This window comes from Halichoeres trimaculatus, unplaced genomic scaffold (genome assembly GCF_033239565.1).
Source record: "Halichoeres trimaculatus isolate MK-OKI-2021-1 unplaced genomic scaffold, fHalTri1.1 fHalTri1_scaffold_23, whole genome shotgun sequence".
Classification (NCBI taxonomy): Eukaryota; Metazoa; Chordata; class Actinopteri; order Labriformes; family Labridae; genus Halichoeres; species Halichoeres trimaculatus.
In genome coordinates this window covers 22,270,001-22,297,146 of record NW_027437201.1, presented here as the reverse complement: position 1 = coordinate 22,297,146, position 27,146 = coordinate 22,270,001, and the positions used below count along the sequence as shown (strand labels likewise).

At 37.9% G+C, this 27,146-nt stretch overlaps 2 protein-coding genes and 1 pseudogene across 4 annotated transcripts in view; 1 reads left to right on the top strand and 2 right to left on the bottom strand.

Annotated features, from left to right (window-relative positions):
- Positions 1-9: 9 nt before the first annotated feature.
- Positions 10-4,186, bottom strand: LOC141785484 (transmembrane protease serine 9-like; annotated as a pseudogene).
- A 12,445-nt stretch (positions 4,187-16,631) lies between these two features.
- Positions 16,632-20,746, top strand: csf3a (colony stimulating factor 3 (granulocyte) a). 2 transcript variants are annotated; one of them, XM_074663438.1, is made up of 5 exons: positions 16,632-16,669; positions 17,156-17,328; positions 18,977-19,084; positions 19,169-19,309; positions 19,404-20,746. In XM_074663438.1, the coding sequence occupies exons 1-5, from the start codon at positions 16,654-16,656 to the stop codon at positions 19,593-19,595; spliced, it is 630 nt and encodes a 209-aa protein (XP_074519539.1). In that variant the 5' UTR covers positions 16,632-16,653; the 3' UTR covers positions 19,596-20,746. The 2 variants fall into 2 exon arrangements, with proteins under 2 accessions (XP_074519539.1, XP_074519540.1); XM_074663439.1 differs by lacking the exon at positions 16,632-16,669 and adding an exon at positions 16,758-16,774.
- A 370-nt stretch (positions 20,747-21,116) lies between these two features.
- med24 (mediator complex subunit 24) overlaps positions 21,117-27,146 on the bottom strand; it is a 16,414-nt gene continuing 10,384 nt past the window's right edge. For both annotated transcript variants that reach the window (XM_074663894.1, XM_074663895.1), the window contains exons 23-26: positions 24,755-24,854; positions 23,833-23,913; positions 21,556-21,704; positions 21,117-21,345 (exon numbers count right to left, since the gene is read on the bottom strand). In XM_074663894.1, coding sequence (XP_074519995.1) covers positions 21,229-21,345; positions 21,556-21,704; positions 23,833-23,913; positions 24,755-24,854 — 447 coding nt within the window. In that variant the 3' untranslated portion in view covers positions 21,117-21,228. The remainder of the gene's footprint in view (positions 21,346-21,555; positions 21,705-23,832; positions 23,914-24,754; positions 24,855-27,146) is intronic.

The following is a 27,146-nucleotide window of genomic DNA, read 5'->3' as shown; positions in this document are numbered from 1 at the left end:
TTCCACACACTAAAAATGAATGGGCACAGAGGATGGATTGTTTATATAGCACAGCAGAGACACATTACACATGGGGCAGTTTAGACAATCTGACACAAAGCAACGTTCATGATGGTGATTTTTTACAATGTGTTGTAGCATTATCCTCAATCTAGAAATGGCATGGCATTGCGGACACTTACAATCAGCACTGGGGGTTAAGGATTGGATGTCAGTTGTTATGATGCCTGGAGCAGCGGTCCCAGAAGGAACAACTGGAGGTGGCAGGCCAGGACATGTGTAGCTGCTGTCAGCATCAGGTCCAGAGGAGGTGAAGGTGACAAAGCCTGGCTTATCAGAGCTGATGTGGGAGTTGATCCAGGACTGGTAACGGGACACTCTGGAGTACACTCCTGGCAGGTTGGGTCGAGCACAGCCAAAACCAAAGCTCACCACTCCAGAGAGGACCCAGATGGAGTCCTTCTTAATCACCATAGGACCTCCAGAGTCACCCTGTGGGTTTAATGCACATCGATGAGTCCTGGTGCACCCTGACACTGAACATTTGTCTCTAATCAGGTATTAAGCAAGATGGATACCTGACAGGAGTCCTTGCCTCCAGCCAGAACTCCAGCACAGATCATGTTGTCTGTGACTGTGCCCACTCCATTCAGACAGTCACACTGTCGGTTTCCAAGAACTGGTACCTGCACCTCTTGTAGAGTTTCAGGGAAGGGTAAAGACACTGGGGGAGCAAAAAAAGACAGACCATTCACACATCCAGCTGCTGCTAAACCAAGAGCCCAAAGCATTTGCCATCATAGAATCTGACTCACCTCCTTCCTGAACATCACCCCAGCCAGTGACCCAGCTGTCAGTGCCACTGTTGAATTTACTGTCATCTGCCGCCAGACACACAGGCCTGATGTAGTCTGTGAACTGGACAGGTGAGGAGAGATGGAGCAGAGCAATGTCGTTGTCGCTGGTGGTGCTATCATAGTTTGGATGCAGAATGATGCGGTCGACTCTCCTAAATACTTCATTTGGATTGTCCCCTTGCAGGTTCTGACGGCCGAGAGAAACCTTCCAATCACTTGGGTTCTCACTGAAGAGGAAATGAGAGAAATTCATTGGACTTAGAAGGAAGGTGAACCAGGAGCCTCGCAAACCACAGACTGGAATGCATTTGTTTGAGCCACTCACCTGAAGAAGCAGTGGGCTGCAGTCATCACCCACTCTCTGTTGATGAGTGAACCACCACAAACATGGCCACCAAATATCTGCAGGCTAACTTGCCAGGGCCAGCTTCCAGGTGGTGCATCTTCACCACCAACTATTCTGTTATTCAGGGGTGTGATTCCACACACTAAAAATGAATGGGCACAGAGGATGGATTGTTTATATAGCACAGCAGAGACACATTACTCCTGTGGCAGTTTAGACAATCTGACACAAAGCAACGTTAATAATGGTGATTTTTAATAATGTGTTTTAGCATCATCGTCACACTAAAAAAGGCATGGCATTGCAGACACTTACAATCAGCACTGGGGGTTAAGGATTGGGAGTCAGTTGTTATGAAGCCTGGAGCAGCGGTACCAGAAGGAACAACAGGAGGTGGCAGGCCAGGACATGTGTAGCTGCTGTCAGCATCAGGTCCTGAGGAGGTGAAAGTGACAAAGCCTGGCTTATCAGAGCTGATGTGGGAGTTGATCCAGGACTGGTAACGGGACACTCTGGAGTACACTCCTGGCAGGTTGGGACGAGCACAGCCAAAACCAAAGCTCACCACCCCAGAGAGGACCCAGATGGAGTCCTTCTTAATTACCATTGGACCTCCAGAGTCGCCCTGTGGGTTGAAGGCATTAAGATAAGCCAACTGCACTTGGAATTTACACACCTGTATAAAACTAGAAATAAGGCAAGATGGATACCTGACAGGAGTCCTTGCCTCCAGCCAGAACTCCAGCACAGATCATGTTGTCTGTGACTGTGCCCACTCCATTCAGACAGTTACACTGTCGGTTTCCAAGAACTGGTACCTGCACCTCTTGCAGAGTTTCAGGGAAGGGTAATGACACTGGGGGAGCAAGAAGAAGAAAGACCATTCACACATCCAGCTGCTGCTAAACTAAGAGCCCAAAGCATTTGCCATCATAGAATCTGACTCACCTCCTTCCTGAACATCACCCCAGCCAGTGACCCAGCTGTCAGTGCCACTGTTGAATTTACTGTCATCTGCTGCCAGACACACAGGCCTGATGTAGTCTGTGAACTGGACAGGTGAGGAGAGATGGAGCAGAGCAATGTCGTTGTCACTGATGTCGCTGTCATAGTTTGGATGCAGAATGATGCGGTCCACTCTCCTGGACACTTCATTTGGATTGTCCCCTTGCAGGTTCTGACGGCCGAGAGAAACCTGCCAATCACTTGGGTTGTCACTGAAGAGAAAATGAGAGAAATTCATTGGATTTAGAAGGAAGGTGTACCAGGAGCCTCGCAAACCACACACTGGAATGCATTTGTTTGAGCTACTCACCTGAAGAAGCAGTGTGCAGCAGACATCACCCACTCTCTGTTGATGAGCGAACCGCCGCAAACATGTCTCCTAGATCTTTGAAGACTTACTTGCCAGGGCCAGCTTCCAAGTGGTGCATCTTCACCACCAACTATTCTGTTATTAAGGGGTGTGATTCCACACACTAAAAATGAATGGGCACAGAGGATGGATTGTTTATATAGCACAGCAGAGACACATTACACATGGGGCAGTTAAGACAATCTGACACAAAGCAACGTTCATGATGGTGATTTTTTACAATGTGTTGTAGCATTATCCTCAATCTAGAAATGGCTTGGCATTGCGGACACTTACAATCAGCACTGGGGGTTAAGGATTGGATGTCAGTTGTTATGATGCCTGGAGCAGCGGTCCCAGAAGGAACAACTGGAGGTGGCAGGCCAGGACATGTGTAGCTGCTGTCAGCATCAGGTCCAGAGGAGGTGAAGGTGACAAAGCCTGGCTTATCAGAGCTGATGTGGGAGTTGATCCAGGACTGGTAACGGGACACTCTGGAGTACACTCCTGGCAGGTTGGGTCGAGCACAGCCAAAACCAAAGCTCACCACTCCAGAGAGGACCCAGATGGAGTCCTTCTTAATCACCATAGGACCTCCAGAGTCACCCTGTGGGTTTAATGCACATCGATGAGTCCTGGTGCACCCTGACACTGAACATTTGTCTCTAATCAGGTATTAAGCAAGATGGATACCTGACAGGAGTCCTTGCCTCCAGCCAGAACTCCAGCACAGATCATGTTGTCTGTGACTGTGCCCACTCCATTCAGACAGTTACACTGTCGGTTTCCAAGAACTGGTACTTGCACCTCTTGCAGAGTTTCAGGGAAGGGTAATGACACTGGGGAGCAAAAAGAGGACAGAACATTCACACATCCAGCTGCTGATCTGTGAGTCACATGGCCCAAAGCATTTGCAATTGTAGAATCTGACTCACCTCCTTCCTGAACTGCACCCCAGCCAGTGACCCAGCTGTCAGTGCCACTGTTGAATTTACTGTCATCTGCTGCCAGACACACAGGCCTGATGTAGTCTGTGAACTGGACAGGTGAGGAGAGATGGAGCAGAGCAATGTCGTTGTCGCTGGTGTCGCTGTCATAGTTTGGATGCAGAATGATGCGGTCCACTCTCCTGGACACTTCATTTGGATTGTTTCCTTGCAGGTTCTGACGGCCGAGAGACACCTGCCAATCACTTGGGTTGTCACTGAAGAGGAAATGAGAGAAATTCATTGGATTTAGAAGAAAGGTGAACCAGGAGCCTTGCAAACCACAGACTGGAATGCATTTGTTTGAGCCACTCACCTGAAGAAGCAGTGGGCTGCAGTCATCACCCACTCTCTGTTGATGAGCGAACCGCCGCAAACATGGCCACCAAATATCTGCAGGCTAACTTGCCAGGGCCAGCTTCCAAGTGGTGCATCTTCACCACCAACGATTCTGTTATTCAGGGGGGCCTTTCCGCATACTTTAAAGAAGATTCATTTTGAAATTCTTTTGAGTCAACAGTTTTCAGACTGTCCAATTATCACTGAATAACCTTTTGATTTTTTAGTTTACTAGAGCTTTCCTCTTATGCGAATAGAAGCCATGTTTTAAAAAGGAATATCAAATGTACTTACCATCAAGCTGAGCGTCAGACTCTGGAATGAGGAAACACAGTTTTGTTAGTAAAGTCCAAGCAATTTTTTGTTTTTTTGTTTTTTTGTTGTTGTTTTTTTCTCCTACAGTACTCAAAAAAAGAATTAATTATTTTTTTTCCATTTGAATGATTTCCCAAATCAAAATTTTAAAAAGTTAAAAGTCAACTTTCCAAAATGTAAATTAATCATTTACCAATTAAACCTGAACAAGTAATAGCTCCTTTATTTTTCAGTTTGCTGACCTGAAATGTTTTCTTCTTTCACATAATTTTTCACTTTAAGTCTCAAGAATCAATCTTTGTGTTGACACCAAAAAGAAAATAGATAAAACAAAAAAAATAACAATGGAAATTAGGGGAAATGTTTATATTTGTATATCAATGTATTTTTAAATCAAATTTAATGATACTGATGCTTCATATGAAATTGGGTTTTGTGCACAAGAATTCATCAACAAAGGGAAATCAGACCGTAGATTTATTATTTTAATTTCAAATTTTTAAAATATATCCTAATGTTTATTATGAAAAAGAAATTGAAACAAAAATGATTAAAGAAAAATGAACTTGTTTCCATTTGAAATTGTATGTTATCTACATGCAAGGAAAAAGTCACCAGTAAGACAACTGTTGAAAAAAAAAAGTCTCTTATCAGTTTACTCTTGTGAGGATGTGTGGTAAAAATAAATAAATAAATAAATAAATAAATAAATAAATAAATAAATAAATAAATTCAAAAACAGGGTGCATTGCAAGAATTAGATTCACTACAAGGTAATATTTTTTTAATTATTGTTCATTTTCTTTAGTCAACTCTATCAGGAATAAAGTCATTTTTTCCTTTTTTAAGTAAAATTATATTCTTCTGAGTTTGATTTACAGAGATATTGAAAAATCCTCGTGTTAACTGTGATGTTTTTCCCTACTCCTTTGTAAGCTTGATTATTTTTGCAAGAGTTTGCAGAGGAAAGGTAATAGTAAAGTAAAAGTTTGCCTTACCTGGTAAAAGACTGGCCACAGTCAATATGCAGATCCACTTGTACAAAGCCATTGTGTGACTGAACATCTTGGCTGTGACTCTTTTTATGCCTTTGACCTGTCACCTGCTGTGAGGCGTGTCCCTCCCACGAGGCACCCAACGTAACTTTTTAAGTTCATGGAAGTTTCCTTGTTGGAAAAAAATACTGCAACTTTTGAGTGATGATTCATGAAGCTTAGAGTCCCAAATCCTGATATTAAGGCCTCAAGTTTGAAAAAATATGACGGTTTCATTTAGGAGATTTACTTTACAGAAATATATTATAAATAAATAAATAAATAAATTAAATCATAAATAAATAAATAAATAAATAAATAAATAAATAAATAAATAAATAAATGAAGAATTGAAATAAAAATAAGAGATTGAATGATTGTTATAATTTGATATTTTAAAAAATATTTTTACATCTTAAATAAAACTTCCACCAAAGAGTTCAAAACATTCTGACGTTCCCTTTTTTTCAGGTGTCTTAACTGAAGTGGTGACCAAACAGGTCACATCTGAGACCTTCAGAAACCCATTTCCAAACTGTGCAAACAAAACTAGATTCCCCTCCACGGTTGAGAAACAGCCGGCACTGGAACATTTTTGAGTGACAAACGAGACAAAAGCTTCTTTTGCAATTGCTTGTTGAACTCTGTGCATTTCAGCACCTTGGATTACTGCACAGGTAGAAAGAAAAAAAAAAACCTATCCAGCAAAACAAAACAAAACAAATCATGGTTATGTCACTGTTATCCTGTAAACCAGCGATCATTCATCTGATGTGACAGGAAGTGTTACTCAGACAACTGCTGACACTTTTTTATCACTTGGAATTAAATATACAACAACTCCTCTTGCCTAAACCAGATTAAACCGGATAAATCTGGAGTATGATGTACAGTTGACTGGATTAGTGAAGCTTCGTCTTTCTTTGCTGAGTAATCAAAAGTTTTCGATTGACTCCGTAAGCACATAAGTTGTTGGCATCTTTCCTGGATGTTAAAAATAGAAACACAGATTTATGTCTTTGAAAACACCTACATAAACTGAGATGCCTGTGAAGTATGTCATACACAGTTATACAACAGTAAAATCTCATAATCTGATTGGACAGGAGACGTTTCATTGATTCATTGATGCGAGTACAGAGCGTGACAACCCTGGACTTTTTATGATATAACTCACAGGTTTGAAGCTTCCAGTCAGGTTGTGTTAAAAAAAATAATGAGATGGTGAAGTACATTATATAAAAGAAATAAAAATAGAAAAAATAAAAAAAATATTTTAACATAAATTTTAAGTTTTTAAATACTTTTAACTACTGTGTTAGAGGTGTGAAAATGTTTTAATCAGCAATACATTGCAATACTTTGACCTGTAATAAAATATCTTTATAGGGAATAAAATACGACTTCCGCACCTCCACTGCAGTAGATGGCGCTGAAGAGCTACTCTTCTGCATGTTGCCCATAAACTGCGTAATAAATATAATCTTAAAGTGTATTCAAAATATTTTATTCCTGGGTTTTGAAACTGTAAGCATCAGTTTTCTCTATTATTTTGGGTCAGTTAGTTTAAAATCGTTTTAAGTTTAATTTTTACAGTGAAGTAGACTGATAAAATAATAATGATAGTAAATAAAATTTCGTGCAATATCAGATTTTTTTACGAGAAACACCAATTGGTATCTATCAGTTATTTAACTGACCGTGTTTTTCACCCAATCATTTTTTTTTTTTTTTGCAGCATTAATTTAATATCACAGGAGCTTAAGTGACAAACTTGATGCACTTTATGTTTTTAAGTGTAAGTGTATGTAACACAAGTCAAGTTTATTTATATAGCACATTTCAGCAAAGCAATTTAAAATGCTTTACAGAGATTCAAATCAGAAAAACATGTTAAAGTGAACAATTAAAAATCAGGAAAAAAAAGATAAAATACAATAAAACAACAATAAATAGCAAAAAAACCAAAAAGGTTTAAACAGGCTTTAGCATCAAAGTCAAAGTGCAGATATGTGCAGTTAAAAATAGATTTTAAAATTATATTTTTAAGTGCTCTAAAAAAAGTTAGCCATGACAAGGTGAGTTTTTAACCTGGGTTTAAAGACCTTATTTTCTCTGGTAATGTTACACTGCATTTGACTTTCAGTGTTTTGAAAAAAAAAATAAAATAGAAAAGTTGTTTTTAGTCCAATAGTTCTGACTTAATTTGTTTTTTCTAATTTGGATAACAGTGCGTAGTTTACAAAAACATCATCTCTGTTTTTTCTGAGGGTCCATTTACACCAGGTTTTATGTCAGACAGTATTTTCACGAACCGGCTCTTCTCCTGTCTCCTCACTGGCTCTTTTACTCTACCTAAAGAAACTTTCCAAAGATGATTGTTTTTTGACCATTTTGCTAGCTTGGGGGGTTTGGAGCCAAGAATGAGTCATAGACGGGTATGACTGAGAGAATCTGGTCATTTTTCAAAATAAAACATCGTTCAGAATCAGATAATAAATCAATCTGAAATATTGACCCGTGGACCGGCACCAGTCCACGGCCCGGGGGCTGGGGACCACTGGTTCACATGACAATGTTTTTTTTGGATGAAACGCTTAAGTATTGTTGTAGCTTAGCTGCTCATTTAAGCTAGCTGACCTAAAATGAAAACTTTTAAAAACGGCCATCGTTGTTGGTAAACAGCGCGCCGGGGTTTTCAGTGGAAACGCTGACGTCACGTCCCTACCTGTTAGAGTCATTTAATTTGTTTACTTAAATAGTGTTATTATTCATGATACCTAATTAGACTCTAAGGTTAGTTAATGAATTTAAGTAAAGGAATGAAATAATGTTGTTTTATGGAAAGCCCGCCTCCCAGGAAGTGATGTGGAGGACAGGAGCAGTGAGTTGGTTAATTAGACAGAGGAGAGCCTCACTGTTTTCAGACCGCTCTCGCTTGCTTGGCTAAATTTTCTGCTGAATCTGTGACTGTTTTTAACAAAATGAGCATCTGTTGCGCCACTTCTGCTCTTAGCATTCACCAACACACCAGATGATCGGCTCAACTCTACTTCAGAGGAGATCTACCAAAAGCTGCATCTGGACAAGACAGTTGTAGCACCACCTACAGGCTCGGCATGTTTACTACAGCCTTTCTGTGTAAACGCAGATTTTTTTTCAATGCGTTTTAGCGTTTTCAGATGAAACGTTGTGGTGTAAACGGGGCCTGATTGGATTACCTTTGAACAACTGGCCCCAGATGATCGGCCCAACTCTACTTCAGAGGAGATCTACAAAAAGCTGATGCTGGATGAGACAGTTATAGCGCCACCTACAGGCTCGGCATGCTTACTACAGCATTTTTACTGCGTGTTAGTTTTTTTAGATGAAGCGTTGTCGTGTAAACTTGGCCTGATTGGATTACCTTTGAACAACTGGCCCCAGATGATTGGCTCAACTCTCCTTCAGAGGACATCTACAAAAAGCGGATGCTGGATGAGACAGTTATAGCACCACCTATGGGCTCGGCATGCTTACTACAGCAATTTTACTGCGTGTTAGTTTTTTTAGATGAAACGTTGTCGTGGAAACTTGGCCTGATTGGATTACCTTTGAACAACTGGCCCCAGATGATCGGCCCAACTCTACTTCAGAGGACATCTACAAAAAGCGGATGCTGGATGAGACAGTTATAGCGCCACCTATGGGCTCGGCATGCTTACTACCGTGTTTTTACTGCGTGTTAGTCTTTTCAGATGAAGCGTTGTCGTGTTAACGGGGCCTGAGTTAGCTGTGTTATTATGATACCATGATACATTGTGATACTGTTGTATCGTGATGCGTATCGTATCATCAGCGTACTGAGATCACCTCAGTTACCTCAGCATGAGACAGGAGTGCTGATATTCAGTGGAAACCTCTCCCTGCAGCCCTCAGCCTGTGATTTAAACTCTTGCCTCTGGGAGCTGTTACGAAACCCTGAGCGACTCCAGAGTGACAGGCTCTCAGTGATGAGTTAAATGTGCGGCTCAGCGAGGAGAAACAATACCTCACAGGTACACGCTCAGCGCGGCTGCGACCCTTTGACCCCGTCTGTCACTCCCTGAGTATTTTTAGACTGAAAATATGCTTTTCGACCGTGAGGAGGAAGAAATCTTTTCAGTACAGTTACGTAACACCGCAAACAAAGCAGAATGGTTTTTTTTCTTGTTAAATTTTCTACTAAGCCTGTGTCAGTAAAACCAGGGTGAACTTTTTTTCCCATGAAATGTGACGATGTGATAATGAAGAAGGGCTTTTGTGTTTAAAATGATAAGAAGCTGAGTAGATGTAACATTTACACTGTACACGATGATTCATCTCCCTCTAACTTTACTCAGACAAAGAGGTGAGTACGGCACTTCCTGCTGAAGTGGTATTTTGAGAGCGTGTTAACGTTGTTGCACAATTTAAAGACAAACAGAAGAGGACAGAAAATAAAGCTGTTAATACCTGAAACCAAAGTTTCCTCACCGATCGTTACATAAATGACCTGAGCTCCTCGTCACAGGGGTGTGTGTAAGTAATGAAGCTTATAGTATAAAGATCTCACATAACATCAGTGGATGTACAGACACTCACCTGAGATTTTCCAGGTTGCTCAAGTTTTTCCAACACTCTCTTTTCTATTTTTAGATCATTTGTTTTTCCGTTTTGCTTTAAGGTCAAACAGTGTTTTTTTTTTTCCTCTTATCACGATGACTTTGTGTAGAAACCAGTTTCCTTCATGTTTCTGAGGATTATCTAAAGATTTCTCCACTTTGGACTAAAACATGCAAAAAGTCTTTCAGATAAAGAATAACAAATGAAGCTGACCTCCAGCTGCAATGACTTATTCAACAAGCAAAAAGTGACATTAAAAAAACAACACACAGCATGAAAAGCACAATTTAAACTCTTTTATCCTCTTGCAACACAGCGAGCTGGTTAAGCTCATTAAAAGGGTCTTAATTGCTAAGCTAGAAAAAATTTGCATGGTATAAAGCACAGCTGTTCATCTTGGTTTGCAATGAGTCTGCAAATTGTCCTAAAGTGCAAGTGCTGCCTTCTTCCTCTGCCTGAGGTGACAGTTAACAACGACAGACAGGAGACATGCTGACGTCCTCATTCTCTCATCAATGACACAAATAAAACACTGTTTGATATAGAAGACGATTAGGGCCACTGAAAAAAAAAAACGTCCAATTTTTTAAATAAAAAAAATATATAATTTTTATTCTTATTATATACATACATATTTTTTTTATTTAACCTTTATTTAACTGGGAAGGTCCCATTGAGATTAAGAAGCTCTTTTTCAAGGGAGTCTTGGCCAAGAGGCAGAAACTGATTAATTATTTTGGTTAACATATTTTCATAGAAAAATATCAGATTTATGAAATTAAAGTCGAAATTCTGGGAAAAGGGCAACATTCTGACTTTAATCTCAGAATTCTGATTTTTTTTTATCTAAAAAAAAAAAATTAAAAATGTAAAATAAAAAAAAAATAAAAAAACATTAACTAAATAAAAAATGCCATATCTAAATTGGTTTTTTTTCAGTGGCCATAATCTTCCTCCGTATTTTAAGATTTCTCTGGTTTGATATTAATCTCCCGATTCATTGATTCATTTGTGAAGGTTATTATTTCTTTACGGTTCTATTTCATAAAATGCTAAAAAAAAAAAATGAATAAATAAATATACAAAATTAAATTGAATTTAAAAAATCAAAGAAAAAAGTGTTTTCTTTGTATATTTTGAACTTTTCGAAGAAAAAAAAAAAGAAAAGAAAAAGAAAAGTGAAAAAAACAGCCAAGGCCTTTTGAATATTATATTTTATTTCCTTCAACTGAGAAATAAAAAAAAAAAAAAAAAAAAAAAGAGAGAATCAGGTTTTAGGTCTACTTCTATTTTTCCTAGAATTTTGCCACCCTCCAAAAAAATAAAAAATAAAAAAAACAGGCAGGATATTGACCCTCAAGGTGGTCCTTTAATATTTGATAGTATTTTATAATGTTTTTAGTGCATCAGCCGGCTCTTAATGGTATAAGCCAAAGAGTAGCACTCAAACACGATTGGGCTGCACCGCCTCATTTTTTCAGGTTTTATAGGCTGCAAGAGCAGCAGCATTAACCACACAGAATTTTATGATATTTCTCTTTTAAACTTTTTTTTATTATTTAATAAAGGGGAAAAAAAAAATAAAAGGTAACTTTGGGGTGGCTCTGTCAGAAAGTGGGTGGGCCTGAGACTCTTGTGCCCACCCATGGTGCCGCCCCTGGTCTACGCAGTTCATCACACATGGCAAGAGAGCGTGCGCGCATCACTATCTTGTGCAGACGGGGTTTGAACATGTGCAACATGAAAAAAAATGTTCAGATAACATTAGCAGGAGAACAAAAACACTGTTTTGTTTTTTCTTTCAGAGTCAGATCTGTTCACACTTCACGTCAACCAGATCGACAAATCTGACAAAAGCTGCTGAAAACTTTCCAACAGTTTTTCAGTCTGAGTTTAGCCAACCGTGTGTGTCAACTTTTTTCTGCATTTTTTTTATTTTGATGGACGCCTACTCTGTGTTTTTTTTTTTTTTTTTTTTACTAATTATGTAATCTAAGTAGGTAATGTACCCGATAAGTACTCATGCACTGTTCATGTGTCACTCAGGGCTCTCAGTAAACTAAAATAATAGAGCACTGTGGACGATACATTAGGAGACAATGACTAATAATCATAAGCTTTGTTACGGCATAAACTGTGACTTCATACAGATTAGTCACTCATATAACAACCGTCTGACTGTGCGTGGGAGGAGACAGTGGCATCGTATAAGGAAGAAAAAACAAGTTATGTTTCACAAGATTCGACAACGTCAGGATTTATGATTAAAAAATGATTTCAGCCGGGCAAAGTGAAGTCATACTCCACCAATAAAAAGATAACACACGTTTATATAGCTTTATTTCTTCTATGGAACTGTGATTAATACAGGGTTGTGTCATTATTGGTTAAAACTAATATTATTTAATCAGCCATGCAGTGCGTTTAACAGCAGACCAGTGTTTCCTCAGATATCTTTACCTCACAATTTGCTCAACACATCGACGTAAACGATAAAACTCTTGATTTATTGTGAAATTTATAAAAAGAAAATAATAAATCACCTACATAACAAGTCAGGACTTGTAAGTAGGTCACAGTCTCATGGGGATTTAGAAACACTGACTTGGTGCTTGAAAGACCCAAACCCCCTGAATTGAGACCTGGTCTGGCCTTGTGCTGTGCAGACTCCTGGATCCAGCAGTTGCTCGTCTGGTCGGGCTGGTCATCCACAAAACCAGCCTGCAGAGAATGTGTCAGCTAAACACAGGAGCTTTTAGAGCCATGCACTGTTTGAAACAGTTTAATCTATATCTACGGTGGCTGATAGGTGTCAGCTGATTTGCAAAAGCCACAACACAACAAAAGTTAAGAGGATAGTTTTCCTAACAGACACAGAAAAGTTGTGAAGTAAGTTGATGGTTGTTTTCTTCTGTAATTTAAGCTAAGATAAATATAGCTCTAATTTAACGTGAATAGAAAATATAACTAACTCTGTTGTGTTGTGGCTTTTACATTCATGTTTTTGCTCTTGCATTTGTAGCTTTTGCAAATGGTCTGGCACCCACTGGCCACCCTATATCTATTTATCTCTATCTCTATCTCTATCTCTATCTCTATCTCTATATCTATATCTATATCTATCTCTATATCTATATCTATACCACAGCCCTAACCCTTACCCTGATCCAACTAAACCCAACCCTAATCTAACAAACCAGAAACCTTAACAAAAGCATTTAATTTCACCTCTAACCCTGGAAAAAAAAATATGTGAAGGTTTATAATACATCTTTTATTAAATAAACAATAAACAAACAAAAACATTATTAATTCATACATCAGCTAATATAATTTCAGAAAATTTTACTAACCATACCTAAAAAAAAAAAATTAAATAGATCACATAATGCACCTAAATTCATAACCAGACTTATCTTTACCTTAAAAGTTTGTTAAAACTTAAAAACAAACAACAAAAAGTACAAAAAGCAGAATGAAAAAAATACAAAACAAAGATAAAAATTGTTGTTTTTATTAACAAAAGGTGAAAAAAAACACCTTAAAAATAAATAAATAAAAACATTAAAAAGATAAAAAATAAGTTAATATTTATTAGAATAGAATAGAATAGAATAGAATAGAATAGAATAGAATAGAATAGAATATTCTTTACTGGTCCCCCTCGTGGAATTTTTTTTGTCACAGCAGCTCACAAAAAAAGCACAGTAATGCAATAACAAAAAATACAAAAATAAATAAAATATGATAAAAAAAATACTATATAAAAGTAGAAATTTGAAGAAATACAAAGAAATTTAAGAAATATAGAAAAATATTACCATTTACATATTCATATAACAAATAAATAAACTAATCAATTAATACATCAACTTTTCAATGCTGCTTTTCTATTGACCAGATTCAAATTTTGAATTTCAAACAATGTAACTGCACCTGAGAGGAGCCCAGGCCCTGGTTGTTACAAAGATCCACAAAGATCCTGGGAAATGCTGCAGGCCTCATGGAATCACTCCTGGGAGGCCTATCATCTCAGACTGCAGCAGTGACACCTAGTGGACGGCAGAGTACACTGACTCACTCATCAGTTCTCTCTTTATCACACATGACAGCTACTTCAGACACTAACCGGCTCATGGAAATAATTAGGACACTTCACCCTGGACATCAACAGCCTGTACACAAACATAATAAAAACGAAACAAGACCAGACAAAGGATTACGACAATGACTAGAAATTAATCTGACCAGAATTTCATGTTAATAGAGAGTTTTTCCTGCAGACTGGGCAAGAATTCTGCGCCAACATCTTCATGGCAGAGTGGGAGAAATCAGCTCAGGCCTCCTGCAGGAAAAAGATATCTGGATAATAGCTGGGGAGTCTGGCCCCACTCTCTAAAACCACAATAACTCCATCAAGATGAAACCCACCATCAGCCCCACATCCTCTAAAGGTGCGGGATTCTGGGAGACAAACAGTCTGGACATGAAGGTGATCTTTAAGGAGACAGACTCCCACACTGCTCTTTAAAACCAGCCCTCATCCTCCACGCACCTTTACTGGATCAGTAAGATCTCAGCTGCTTGGGCTTCATAGGATCTGAGGTGACAGGTGAATTTCAACAGGCCATGAAAACGTTGTTCTCAGCTTTGACCACAAGAGGGTGCTCTCACTCTTCCAGAGAAAGTGCTTCAAGACTTTACAGGAGATATAACTCAGACAGGCCTCTCCAGTCCTCCTCTTTGTCGCTACATATTCACCATCCTTTTTCAGAGGGGCCCTTTTCCCTCAGTTTACCTGGATTGAAGTCATTCAGGAGCCACAAAATCTACTTTGTCTTCACAGTAAAGACAAGAAATTTTCTAAAAATATACACGTTATTAAAATCTAAAATTGAATAATTATCTAAATAAGAACCTTTTTGAAATTATGAAGCTAAGCATGTGTTTTTTCTGAATACACCTGCGAGATTTTTTTTAAGTAATTTTAAAAAATTTGTAAAAATGTTTGAAATTAAAAATATTCAAAAAAGACACTTTCATGATATGCAAATATTCTAAAATTAAATTAAAATAAATAAATTTGTTTAATTTACAAAATAAATAAATAAATAAATAAAATTTAGAAATTTGAAAAAAAATAAATAAATAAACAGAAAAGAAATAAATTCTAAAAATGTGTTAAAATTATAATTTTTTTCTTTTAGAAATTTTAAACAATTGTAATAACCTGTTACCAGCCATAATGGTGCTGATAATCTCATTTTAAACTATGGATTATGATCAGGCAGATATCTAGAAGTGAGACTTTTCCCAGTAACATTTTACTCCACCAGATGGCGCTCACGTGTCTGCAGACTAAAAAGTGACCCAATGATCTGAACATGTTTTTACATGTTTGCACATGTTTCATCAGCCAAAACAGTACAGATGTGTTCACTTTACCCATTTCCTCTCTAGTGTCTCAGGATGTGACATAAATTTCTGTTTTTTCCCCAAGAGGATCAAGGTGGAAACTGACGAACTGGTCAATGACACAGCAAAAACAGAAAAAAAAAAAACCTGAAACTGATAAAACTGATGTTGGAAGATCACAGGACTGAAGTTCTTTGATTTCAGAAGAAATTGTGACAAACTCACTTTCAGTTTCCACTTTCTTCTTCCTAACGTGTACAAAAAAAATACCTGCTCCCCCTCAAACTTTTTGGGACTTTGACACAGATTTGTGCAACATGCTACAGTCACACTCCAACAAACTGTGTTACAACAAAGTAGAAAGTCAGAAATGAAGGAATCCCAACTTCTGAAAATGTGTCATAAAGAAACATCCTACTGCTATCACCTTAAATCAGCTGTCTGTTTGGTAATTTTTTCCTTCAATTTGATTCCTTCTTTTGTGGATTTTGTTTTTCCCTGAATGGAATCAGCCATTAAGACAATGTATGGATGAAAGAGTCTGTTAGTTTTTTTTTTTTTCCTTTTTTTTTTTTCTCCTTTTCTTTTCTTTTTGTGTTTTTTTTTTGTTTGTTTGTTTTTTTGTTTTTGAGATTTTCAAGATGCATAAGAGTAAAATTAATTGCACTCGTGAATTTTTTTCTTATCACATTTAAGGAAAATAGAAAAAAAAACAAAAGATGAAGAAAAAACAGAAAACAAAAAAGAAAGAAATAATAATAAAATGTAAAATAAAAAATAAAAATATTACATACATAAAGAATATTTTTATTTCGTAATTTATTGTTTTTTATCTAATTTTACTTTGTTTTCTATAAAAAAAAACCCAGAAAACAAGACAGAAAAATTAAATAAAATTTCAAAATAAAAATATGAAAAATATATAATCAAATTAGGAAAAATTTTATATATAAATAATATTTTTATTTCGTTTTTTTTTTATTATACTGTACAGCAGTCTATAAGACTTTAAACGCCACATGTACCTTAAATTCAGTGGCATTTTATGTCATAATTTGACATTTTAGGTCAAATTTTGATGGATTAAGTTGGGAAGATGACTTTAAAAAAAATGAAAAAAAAAAAAAAAAATCAGAACTGAAAGTGAAAAAAAGGGAATATAAAACATTCAAATATAATAAAGTAATTTGCCTAACCTCTTTGTAATGATTGATAAAAACCACTCCAGCAGGCTGGCTTCTCTTTTATGCTGACTTGAGATAAGATGAATCAATAACGGGGTTTCCCTACTACAAGGGCCTGCTATGTATATATAAGTGTACTTTAAATCATGGAGAGGTCTCACTTTGGGTCAATACTTGAAAGACATTCCTCATCAGAGGCCATGAACATCCTGATTGGTGAGTAGTGGTGAGGTAATCTGTGAGCTTTCACTTCTGCTCTGACACGCTGGAAGAGACAGGATCAGTTTTCATGACTTTATCTCAGCTTCTTCAGATTACAGGGTCAGTTTGGAGAACTTACTGAGAGGGGGTACTCTGTAGCTGGTAAAATGACACACACCTTAACGGAGTTACCTGCTATTCTTAGTGACTTTAGAGTGTTAGAGTGAGGTTTCAGATTACAGACACTTCTCTGAACTCTGCTGCTCCTCAGCCTGAGGGGGAAACGTGCCCGGTGCTGCAGCAGAGAGGAGCTGCTGAGGAGAGAGCAGCGCTTTGTTCTGCCTGCCACACACACACACACACTCACACACTCACACACACACACACACACACACACACACTCACACACACACATACACACACAGTTCGTGCTGCTGGATGTATAAAGAGGATTGTTTTGATGCCTTGGCGGTGACGCTGTGCTTTCCCCTCCGCCTGCAGTCTTCGCCTTCCCCGTCTACATGGCCTCCCTCAGCCGCAGCGCACCTCTACCGGACGGGAGCGCACTTGTTGCGGATCCGCGGTCTCAGGAGATCGTGCAGAGGAGCCGAGGCTTGATACAAAAGATCCTGCTCTCCATTCCCGACGCGCACAGCTCATGCATCCACACAGAGGTGAGGCAAAGTGCGGAGAGGTCCCGGTCATGGCGCATTGTTTGGCGCATTGTTGGGCTGAGAGTGGCCGCGCGTCGGGCGCTGCAGCGCGGCGTGGTCCTGTGTGCAGCTCCGTTTATGAGCCCATAAAAGGGCTTCTGCGTGACTGAGCCGGATAGTCTGATCTCAGCATGTTCTTACCCTGAGAGGCTGTTTGCAGGATTATGACTGTGCTTAAAATGCAGGCAGGTTAGCTCCTACTGCGCATGAACCAGACGAGAAGTTATAAAATACACGTGATAAGAAATTATCGTCTGCTCTTTGCATCATCAGGTTTCTTTCTCTGTAAAGGAGCTTTAAAACTAATGGCTGCATGTTTGTGTAGTTTTTAACTTAGATACACATTTAAATTATTTTTACTGCAGTAAATAACACGTTCCCTTCATAAAAAGTGAAATTTTACATTTTCCAGGTGGAATTTTGAGCTTACACACAGGAAAAACTGAAATATTATCAAGTGTTTTTGTCTTATTTTTTAGTAGAAAATGTCTTTTTAGACTGTTTTATTTCACCCTGGCTAAGGTCCTTGCTCTTTAAGCTCATGATGCAAAAAAAGAAAATTAAAGGTAGGAAAAAAAGCAACAAAATCTTCTTCAAAAAAGTATTCTCAGTCATTTTTTAAAATTAAATTAATAATCTACAAACTTGTACATCTTGGGGCAAAGCCAAACTGAAATCCTGGCTCCGTCTCAGCTGACCAGTCCAGAAAATGTCTTATTTCAAGATATTTAAAGACAAAAATGAGGTCTGAATTACTGTAACATGTAAAAAAAAATCCATAAGAAACAAGAAAAAATTTGCTCAAAATTTTGCTTGAAACTAGTGAAGCCAGCTTGAAACTTTGTCTTTAAATAACTTAAAATAATCTGTTTTTCTCGACCGGTCAGGTGAATGTGTCTCATATTGAGTCTAAAAAGACATTTTCTACTGAAAAAAAGACAAAAATACTTGATAAGATTTCATTTTTGCAGTTTAGGCATCCTTGTGACCAAGATAGTGGAAGAGTAGTCGATTTTCCACGCTGGACATGAACGCATCATTACAGGGTTATATATTACAGAATTAATGTTGAATTAAAAAACTTAAAGATTAAATTTAATGAAAAAACTCATATTTATCACCACATAAACAAACAAAAGTACCCAAAATTTGTACCATACTGATTGCCAGGTACTGGGCATCTGTACCGTACCGTTTCAAATGTGTACCGTACCCATCCCTAACTACCCCAAACTACAAGTTTGAATAAAGAAAAGTTTCTTGTGATAAGACATTATTCTAAATAACTTGAAACAAGACATTTTTCATGATGCATTATCTTCAGGGAAGCTTTTAAAGATCAGTTTAACTTCAACAACTTTGCTCCTAACAAAGTATTGACATATTTCATAAAGCACAGTATTTGGATTTTATTTTTCCAGGTTAAAAAAAAAAAAAAACATTTTCAGCCAAAAATGAGTGTTGTTACTTTGCAGTTCTGAGTACTTTCTGCATTTTTTTGGGGGGGGGGATGCTGCAAGAAAAAGGTCTTAAATGGTATAAACATTTACCCCCTGTTGCATGCCAAGCAGCAATCAGTCCGTGACATCTCTGTTTATCTTTCCCACAGACGCTGCAGCTAGATTCCTCAGAGAATGAAAAGCTGGGAGTGATGGCGTCCAACATCGGCATCCCCACGGCTCCCGTCCTCAAAACCCTGTCGGAAAGCTTCCCCCTGGTGAGCGTCCAATCAGAGAGAAATCTTCCAAAAAGAAAGAAGACTTTATGAGTTCATTAATTCACTCATTCATTTGTTTTTCAGGAGACGGGTCTGACACGGATGTCTGAAGGCCTTCAGCTGCACCGCGCCCTGCTGGGCTCAGTGTCTCCTCACCTGGAGCAGAAAGACAAAGTGATGGAGCTGCAGGCCGACATCAGGGACCTCATCGTCCAGATCAACAAGGTAAAAAAACAAAGAAGAGTGTGTCAACCTCTCTTCTCTCTCCTGTTTGATAACTCATATTCACCCTCTGATGGTGTCCCATGATGCCTTGCAGATGCTGAATAAGGTCAAAGGTGAGGCCCTGGTGCAGCCCACGCCGACCCCCCTGGCCTTGAGTCTACCAGGGGAGTATGAGGTCCAGGTGGCGGCACACCTGACCCTGGTCCAGCTGCAGTCCTTCGGGCAGGACGTGGTGCGCCTCCTCAGGAGTCTGGACCAGAGCAGCGAGGAGGAGGCGGAGAGCTGACGGACGGACGGACGGGACACTCTGAATGCTCCGGCATTCGTAGCGTGACTTCGCCTGCCATTTTTTACTATGGCGCCTATTTATTTATCTATCTGTCTGTTAACTATTTATTTTTATATATTTATTTATTAAATATTTATTCAGCTTATTTATTTTTGATAACGTTGTTTTTATACCCTCTTTTTTGTTGACTGATGTTCTAACATGTCTATTTAAAGTTAGGGATGGGTACGGTACACATTTGAAACGGTACGGTACAGATGTCCGGTACCTTGCAATCAGTATGGTTCAAATTTTGGGTACTTTTGTTTGTTTATGTGGTGATAAATATGAGTTTTTTCATTTAATTTAATCTCAAAGTTTTTCAGTTTAACATTTATTCTTCAATTCATAACCTTGTAATGATGCGTTCATGTCCAGCGTGGAAAATCGCCTACTCTTCCACTTCCTCAGTCACAAGGATGCCTAAACTGCAAAAATGAAATCTTATCAAGTGTTTTTGTCTTATTTTGAGTAGAAAATGTCTTTTTAGACTCAATATGAGACACATTCACCTGACCAGTCTAGAAAAACAGATTTTTTCAAGTTATTTAAAAACAAAGTTTTAAGCTAGCTTCATTAGTTTCAGGTAAATTTTCGAGCAAATTTTTTCTTGTTCCGTTGGTGGATTTTTTTTTTTTTACGTTTTAGCAATTCAGACCTCACTTTCGTCTTTAATTTATTTAAATTATGACATTTTCTGGACATATTGAGTATAATCAGACTTTTTTTTAACCTAAAATAAGACAAAAACACTTGATAAGATTTCATTTTTTGCAGTGTAATCATGGCACCTTTGATTTTTTGAGAATCAGTACTCAATACTACAGAAAGAATCCAGTCGGACATGATTTAGTACCCATCCCTAGTTATCTTGCAGCTGTAGTGCAAACACTGGACTTGTTAAAAACTCCTTTTTGTTGTGAAGTTATTTTAACTTAAACTCTGTTTTTTGTAACGGCTTTTATATCTCTTCTGTTTAAGTCAAGCAAAGCAATCCACTTTAAAGATCCGTTTTAGTTAAAGACGCACATCGATGACTAACCACGTTGTATTTTTGTATGAAACACGTTTTAACAGCTTGTATTTTCTGATCTCCTAATAAAAAAAACTGACGGATGAAGTCATTGTTCTTTTTTTTTTTTTTAAATGTCTCTTCAGTGATTGGATCATGCGAACACACGCTTGAATACTTGAAGAGAAGTGCAACAAAAAGTGAAATGGACTCTCTCTGGGGGTGTTTTTTGTGTCAGATGGATTTCCACGAGGAAGCTTGTCAAGTGGCGAGTGACGAGCCAGATGACCATGAGCTTTGGTCACTGGGGGAACAGTGTACTGTACGCTGTCAGCAGTCATGTGATAGCTAGCATGTGATTGATTGGCTGACTCACGGTTTGTCACTGTGGTTGTTTGGTCTCATGTTGTTCTAAATTTACAGACTGTGAGACGACACGCCACACAGGAAACTCAGAAACACACGGTTGTTTCATTTTTTATTATGAGTAAAAAATATTTACAGGAGTTAGAAAAAGAGCATAAACACAGACACTCTCATCTGGAGACAAATCACTACTTTTTTCCTTTAAAGCCAGGGTTACAGAGCAGAGATGGCTTTGGCGGCGACTCTTCTCCCCAGCGGCAGAGACAGGTCGGTGATGGCTAAGACCACTTTGGGTCTGGACAGAGCCGGGAGCTTCACCAGCTCTGAAACCTGAGAGCAGAAGAAGACACAAGAAAAACACTTTTTTTTAAGAGTTATAAAGAAAGTCTTTACAGCCTGACACCTCTGACCCCACTGCGTGGTTTATCGCTCTTTACAGCTCAGCATAACCAGCACTTCCTGGCAACGTCTGGTGCAACAGCTCCTCCTCTCCCTCCTTATCTCCACCTGCCTGGCCTCCCGCCCCGGGTCATCACTCACCATCGTAAAGGGCATGAACTGCAGGATGTTCCCGCGGCTCCCCTGCTCCAGGCACTCCACGCACTCCTCCATAAAGCTCTGGACGAACTGGGTGTGAGGCCCCGCCATCTTGGAGCCCACGATGAAGGAGATGAGGAGGAAGAGGTTGGCTGAGAGTGAAGAGGAGACGTGGTGTGAGTGGTGACATTTGAGGGGTGTTATGTTTGTGGTTTCACATGTTTGTTTAGCCAACAGTCATTTTGTCAGAGCTGGAGGCATCTGACGCAGAAGGCAAAGAAAAGTCACTGAGAGTTAAGGAGGAGACGATGTTTTCATGGTTGCAGTGAGATTTGTTTTTTGGTTGTGAAATTCATGAAATCTTATGAAGTGTTTTTGTCTTATTTTAGGTAAAAAATGTCTTATTATACTTAATATGAGCCTTATTTACCTGACCAGTCTAGAAAAATGTCAAAAATGAGGTCTGAATTGCTGTAACAAGAAATTTTTTATTTTATATTTTTTTAAATAACTTGAAATGAGACATTTTTCTTGACTGGTTGATGACTTGAATCAAGAATATCCAAGCATATTGTGATTGTCACCAACACTTTAGTCCGACTTTAATGTTATACCTTGTCAGCAGACTGTCGGCTACAATTTGGTTTTAGTTGCAGGTTTGTATGATAATTTGTTACCTGTTGGCTATGGCTGCCTTTTACAGCAGCTCTCTCTTCTTTGTCTGTTTCTTGTCATTTTTCATCTCTTTTTCATCATCTCTGTATTTGGAGTGGGTCATTACTTTGTATGGCTCATTTGTTCGTCATGGACATCAAACTTTTTGTGTCTTCAGTGATATTTTTACTACTTTTTCTCCTGTGTTTGTCTGGAGATCCTACATGTAACCATGGCCGCATTGTTTACATGTGAAATCAGCTGTTAGCAGCCTGTAGCATGTCAATGCTAACTGGTGTAAGGCCGGATGTCTAGTCAGTGCATGTCTAATATTGGGGATTAATTTTTGGCCTACATTGAGTTTTTGTCTGAATCTGAGGTGTGTGCTGATTTAGTGTGAAGATGGCTACTGAGAGTTTGCTTCGTTTGCAGATTCAGGTCATGTCCTCCACCTCAGTTTTACGTCACTAAAAACAATGTTTTCTGAAAACTCCGGCCAAAGTGGAGATCTTGGAAAACGCTGGTATCATGGTTTTCAAAGTTCTCCACTTTGAGACACTTTGGTCCAAAAAACAGACAAATCAAACTTTTTTGATCGCGTTCATCTCGGGCGCTCCATCCTTTGCTCCTCTCCATGATCTCCATCGTCTTTTCTCACGATGGCGCCGCTCTTTCTCTCTGAACTACCGCGACACATCCTCAGTTGGAGCGTGAGCTGCCTGAACTTTTCTGACTTGCAGCGTCTCACATCTTCTCCTCATATCCATGCTGAGCTCTCGTCTAAAGAGCACACCGCTCTCACCCACAGTAGTTTACGAGCAGGATTTTGATTGACAAGCCCCACCAAACCCCGCCTTCCTCGGCTAAAAGATATAATTTACTTCTATAGACGCAGTGAACAGTAATCGAATGTCGATGGCAGGGAGCACGGACATTTTAATTAATATTGACCAGTTGAAAAAAAAAAAAAGGATTTACGAATCTTCTGTTTTTCGTGTATTTACTATAATTTTGTAATGCCCTAGAGTTCAAATTCTTTATGTGGGGACCTTAAGCAGATATGAGATTAAAATAGATTAATTAGATCAATTAATTACAAATCCTGTAATTAATCAGATTATTTTTTTAAATCTCCTGACAGCACTATTTATCACATAACGGCTGATGAATGTACTTGAAAGTAGTGTCCACAGAAAAACATCTTCTGAACAAAATAAACAGGATTTTGTTGTTTGAATTGAAAAGTGTTGCTTCTGATGTTGACTATTGATGCAATTAAAATGCGATAAATTACGATTAATTAATTACAAATGGCATAATTAATTCAACTATTTTTTTTAATCAAGTCCCACCACTACTAAAAACTAATGAGGAGGGGATATTTGTTTTTTTAAAAATACCTGGCTATGTGTGTACAAGGTCTCAGAAAGACTCAAAATCACATCTGCCTGGTGTCTGCGGGGGGCCTCCAAGAGGAAGTTAAACTGCTTTGAATAGAATTGCCCCCAATCTGTTTTCACCATGATTTATAAGAAAACAAACTGAAGATCTGGAGACATTAAACATTCGACCCTGGGTCCTTTTCATGGACAGAGCATGTTTCATTCACAGTCACTCCTTTCTCACCCAGGACTCTGTTGAGGGGGTCTCTCATGTTGACGGTGTGGAGCTGGGACGCAGAGAGGGAACTGCTCATAGATCGGTCTCCTGTCACACAAAACATGGAAAACAGAGTTTGATAAGAAGAAAATCACACTCACAAAACACAACTCCAACAGGAAGTGAAAAGTATCCCCCTGACTCCTCGTTGTGAAAGTCAGAGAGCTCCTTCCTCTGCCGTCTTATATAACCTCCTTCTTTCCCCTGAATAACCTCACTGAGGCAGGCTGCAGACAAAGGCTGTGCTCTTAAAGGGCCATCTTGCTCAGAAATGTCTGAACTTGTTTTTTTCAGCAGCTGGAGATCAAGTCACGGTGTCTGACGGATGTTTTCCCACTCAGAGCTACGGGTTAAAAAAAGTTGAATTATCAGGAATTTTCTCTTTGAACAGGATGACCAGTTTCTACATCACTTTCTTTTTAAAAAGGTGGAGCTTCTCTGAACTGGGTTCAAAGAAAAACCCTGTTAGTTTCAATCTGAGGCAAAGTTTGCACATTTTTTCAACACTTAGATCACTGACACCCAGCGTTTAGGGGTTGCCAAACTGGATTTCCCGGGTCTGCTGTCTGAATACTAACTTTAAATCAGTCTTTTAGTGATGAAAACTCTTGTTATATTCTGAATCTTTTGATTTAAGCTGTCACATTAGACTGAAACGCTCCAGTAAGAGCCGCTGACGGTAAAGACACACAGTGTAATATGATAATCACAACCAAGCTTATTTATCCGTGTCTGTACATGCTTAAAGTCGACACCGACAGGGTCTTAGAAAATGTATTTGCTTTTTAAAAGCATGTGGTATTTGTATAATCCGTGGCTCAGACCGGCTGGAAGGCCACAGGGTTCATGGTTAAAGCCTGCATTAAAACCCAGACGTTCACAGACTGACCTGGACTGGAGAGGGCGACGGGCTCGTCCTCGTTGGAGCTGAGCAGACGCATGAGTTTAGACGGCTGAGTGTCATCCAGGGGGAAGAGGCTGTTGTAGTCCTGGGACACAAAAGAAAAGTCACGGATATCATCTTTATTTCACCTGTTTTCAGTTTCTGAAAGACTGAATCCCATCGTCTGAAGCAAACATTCGCAGCTTTAACACATTTCTCAGATCTCAGACTGAAAAGCTCCAGTTATCAACAAGTGAAAGAAGTTTCACACAACTCCCTGATGGGTCTGTTCTAACCTGTTCATGAGACTAGAATTTGGAAACCATAAGTAAAAGTAAAAATCTTTCAGTCAAGATAAGAATTTTGAAATTTAATGAACTGCAACAGAAAAAAACATTGAAATATCTTCAAAAAATGATTATCAAAAACTTTCTGATTTTTTAAACTACTGCCAAATATGTAATTTTTTTGATAGAATCAGCAAATTTTTGAGAAAAACTTACAAATATTACTTTTTAAAATTTTAATTTAATATAATTTAATATATACTTAAATATTTTATGTTTCTATTGTTGTTACGATTTATAATGTTGAATTTATGTTGTGATTTTTTTTACAACTGCTAATATAAAAGCTTTTTTTATTTGAATCAGTAACTTCTAGAGAAAAACTTACAAAAATAACTTAAATTTTATTTTTTCTTTTATTTTAATAGTATTTAAATATTTTGAATGTAAATTATTGCTGTAATTTATTATGTTGAATTTATGATGTGATTTTTTTTTCTTATATAAAAGCTGTCGTAAAAATATAAATATGCTTATATGAATATTACTTAAATTTTATTTAGTTATTTTATTTCATCCAAACATTATTCAAATATATACTTATGTTTTAAATTTATAGTGTTTATAGTGATATTTTTATGACTGCTAGAATAAAAATATTTTTTATTAGAATCAGTAAATTTTCAAGAAAAATGTTTAAATATTACTTAATATCTTTTAACAAATTTATTTATTTATTCTATAATATTTAAATATTATATAAACATAAACTTAAAAATTATGAATTTAAAAAGTTTTAAATTCTTTTATAAATCACACTTGAATTTTTGGTGTCTGACATTTTCAGGAAAAATAAATGGAAATTTTTGAATCGTAAGAGAAGAAAAAAAGGTTTAAAAAAATAGATTTTTAAAGATGTTTATCGTGATAAATCAAATTTAACAGAGGAAAGTTCCTGCCGTCTTCAATAGGAGCGTCTGTGTGGCTCCAACTAATCTCTTCTCTGCACGTTTAAAGTTTAAAAATTAAAGATAAAGATGGTTACATCTCTGGGCTTTTTTCAGACGGAGTTGTACCATAGGACACGTACGTCAAACCATCAATTTTGCAGATTGAATCAATCAATCTTTAAGGTGTAGTGATTCAAAGAATGGAGGAAAATGACCACGATACAAATTGAAAATTTTGAATTCTTAAAATTCTTTAAGCGGCCTTAATATAACATATGTAGTTTTTTGGATCTATTTTATTTACATGGTTAAAAAAAAAAAGGCATCAGCCAATCATTTCAAACTGATAAAAGCAGAACTGAACGCACAAGTGAAAGGAAAGTCCTTATCAAAGACGGATGACTGGGGGCGAAACAAAAGGAGGAGGTGGAAGTGTGATGAGGTATGGAGGAGGAGGAGGAACAGAGTCAGACTCTAACCGTCATCTTTGCGTTGAGTGAAGTCTGACGCAGAGTCTGCTGCTCTTGTATTATGGAAACATCACTAATCTTGCGTTAAATCAACAAAAAACATTATTCTTCCTCAGATATTTACGCTGAGTTTGAGTGATTGGGTCATTTATCATAATTAATTTACTTAAAACTGTTTCACAACAAAAACTTCCTCTTGTGGAGAAATTCCTGATCACAGTAGCTGCGTTTCCATCACACCTTGGATTGCCTGAAACCTAAGTATCACAATAAAAAATGGTAATGGAAAAACCAAAATTTGGAAAACCTCTCAAATTAATATTAAAAGATGGCCGACTGACGTTACGTTTAACTTTACGCAAGTTTATTTTGCGAAGAGGTGAAATGGAAACGCAGGAAGTGTTGTCTATCTTTTGCTGTGTGTGTTTCCTGCCCAGCTGTGTTTATTTTTAACTGCCGTGTGTTTGATGTGGAAACAGTGTTTGAGTCTGAGCACAGATAAATCTGTTTTGATTCAGATCTTTGACTCCAGAGGAATCAGAGGTGTGAAAACTGGGCGTCAGATAAAATTCAGAGAAAAGAGACGAAGGTTTTAAGAAATTTCTAAGCAACCTTGGAAACTGCGTCAGCATCAGTTAAGAAGGAATTAAATCACTGTTTCCATCTGACGAGTGTTTCACAAGAAGCTAAA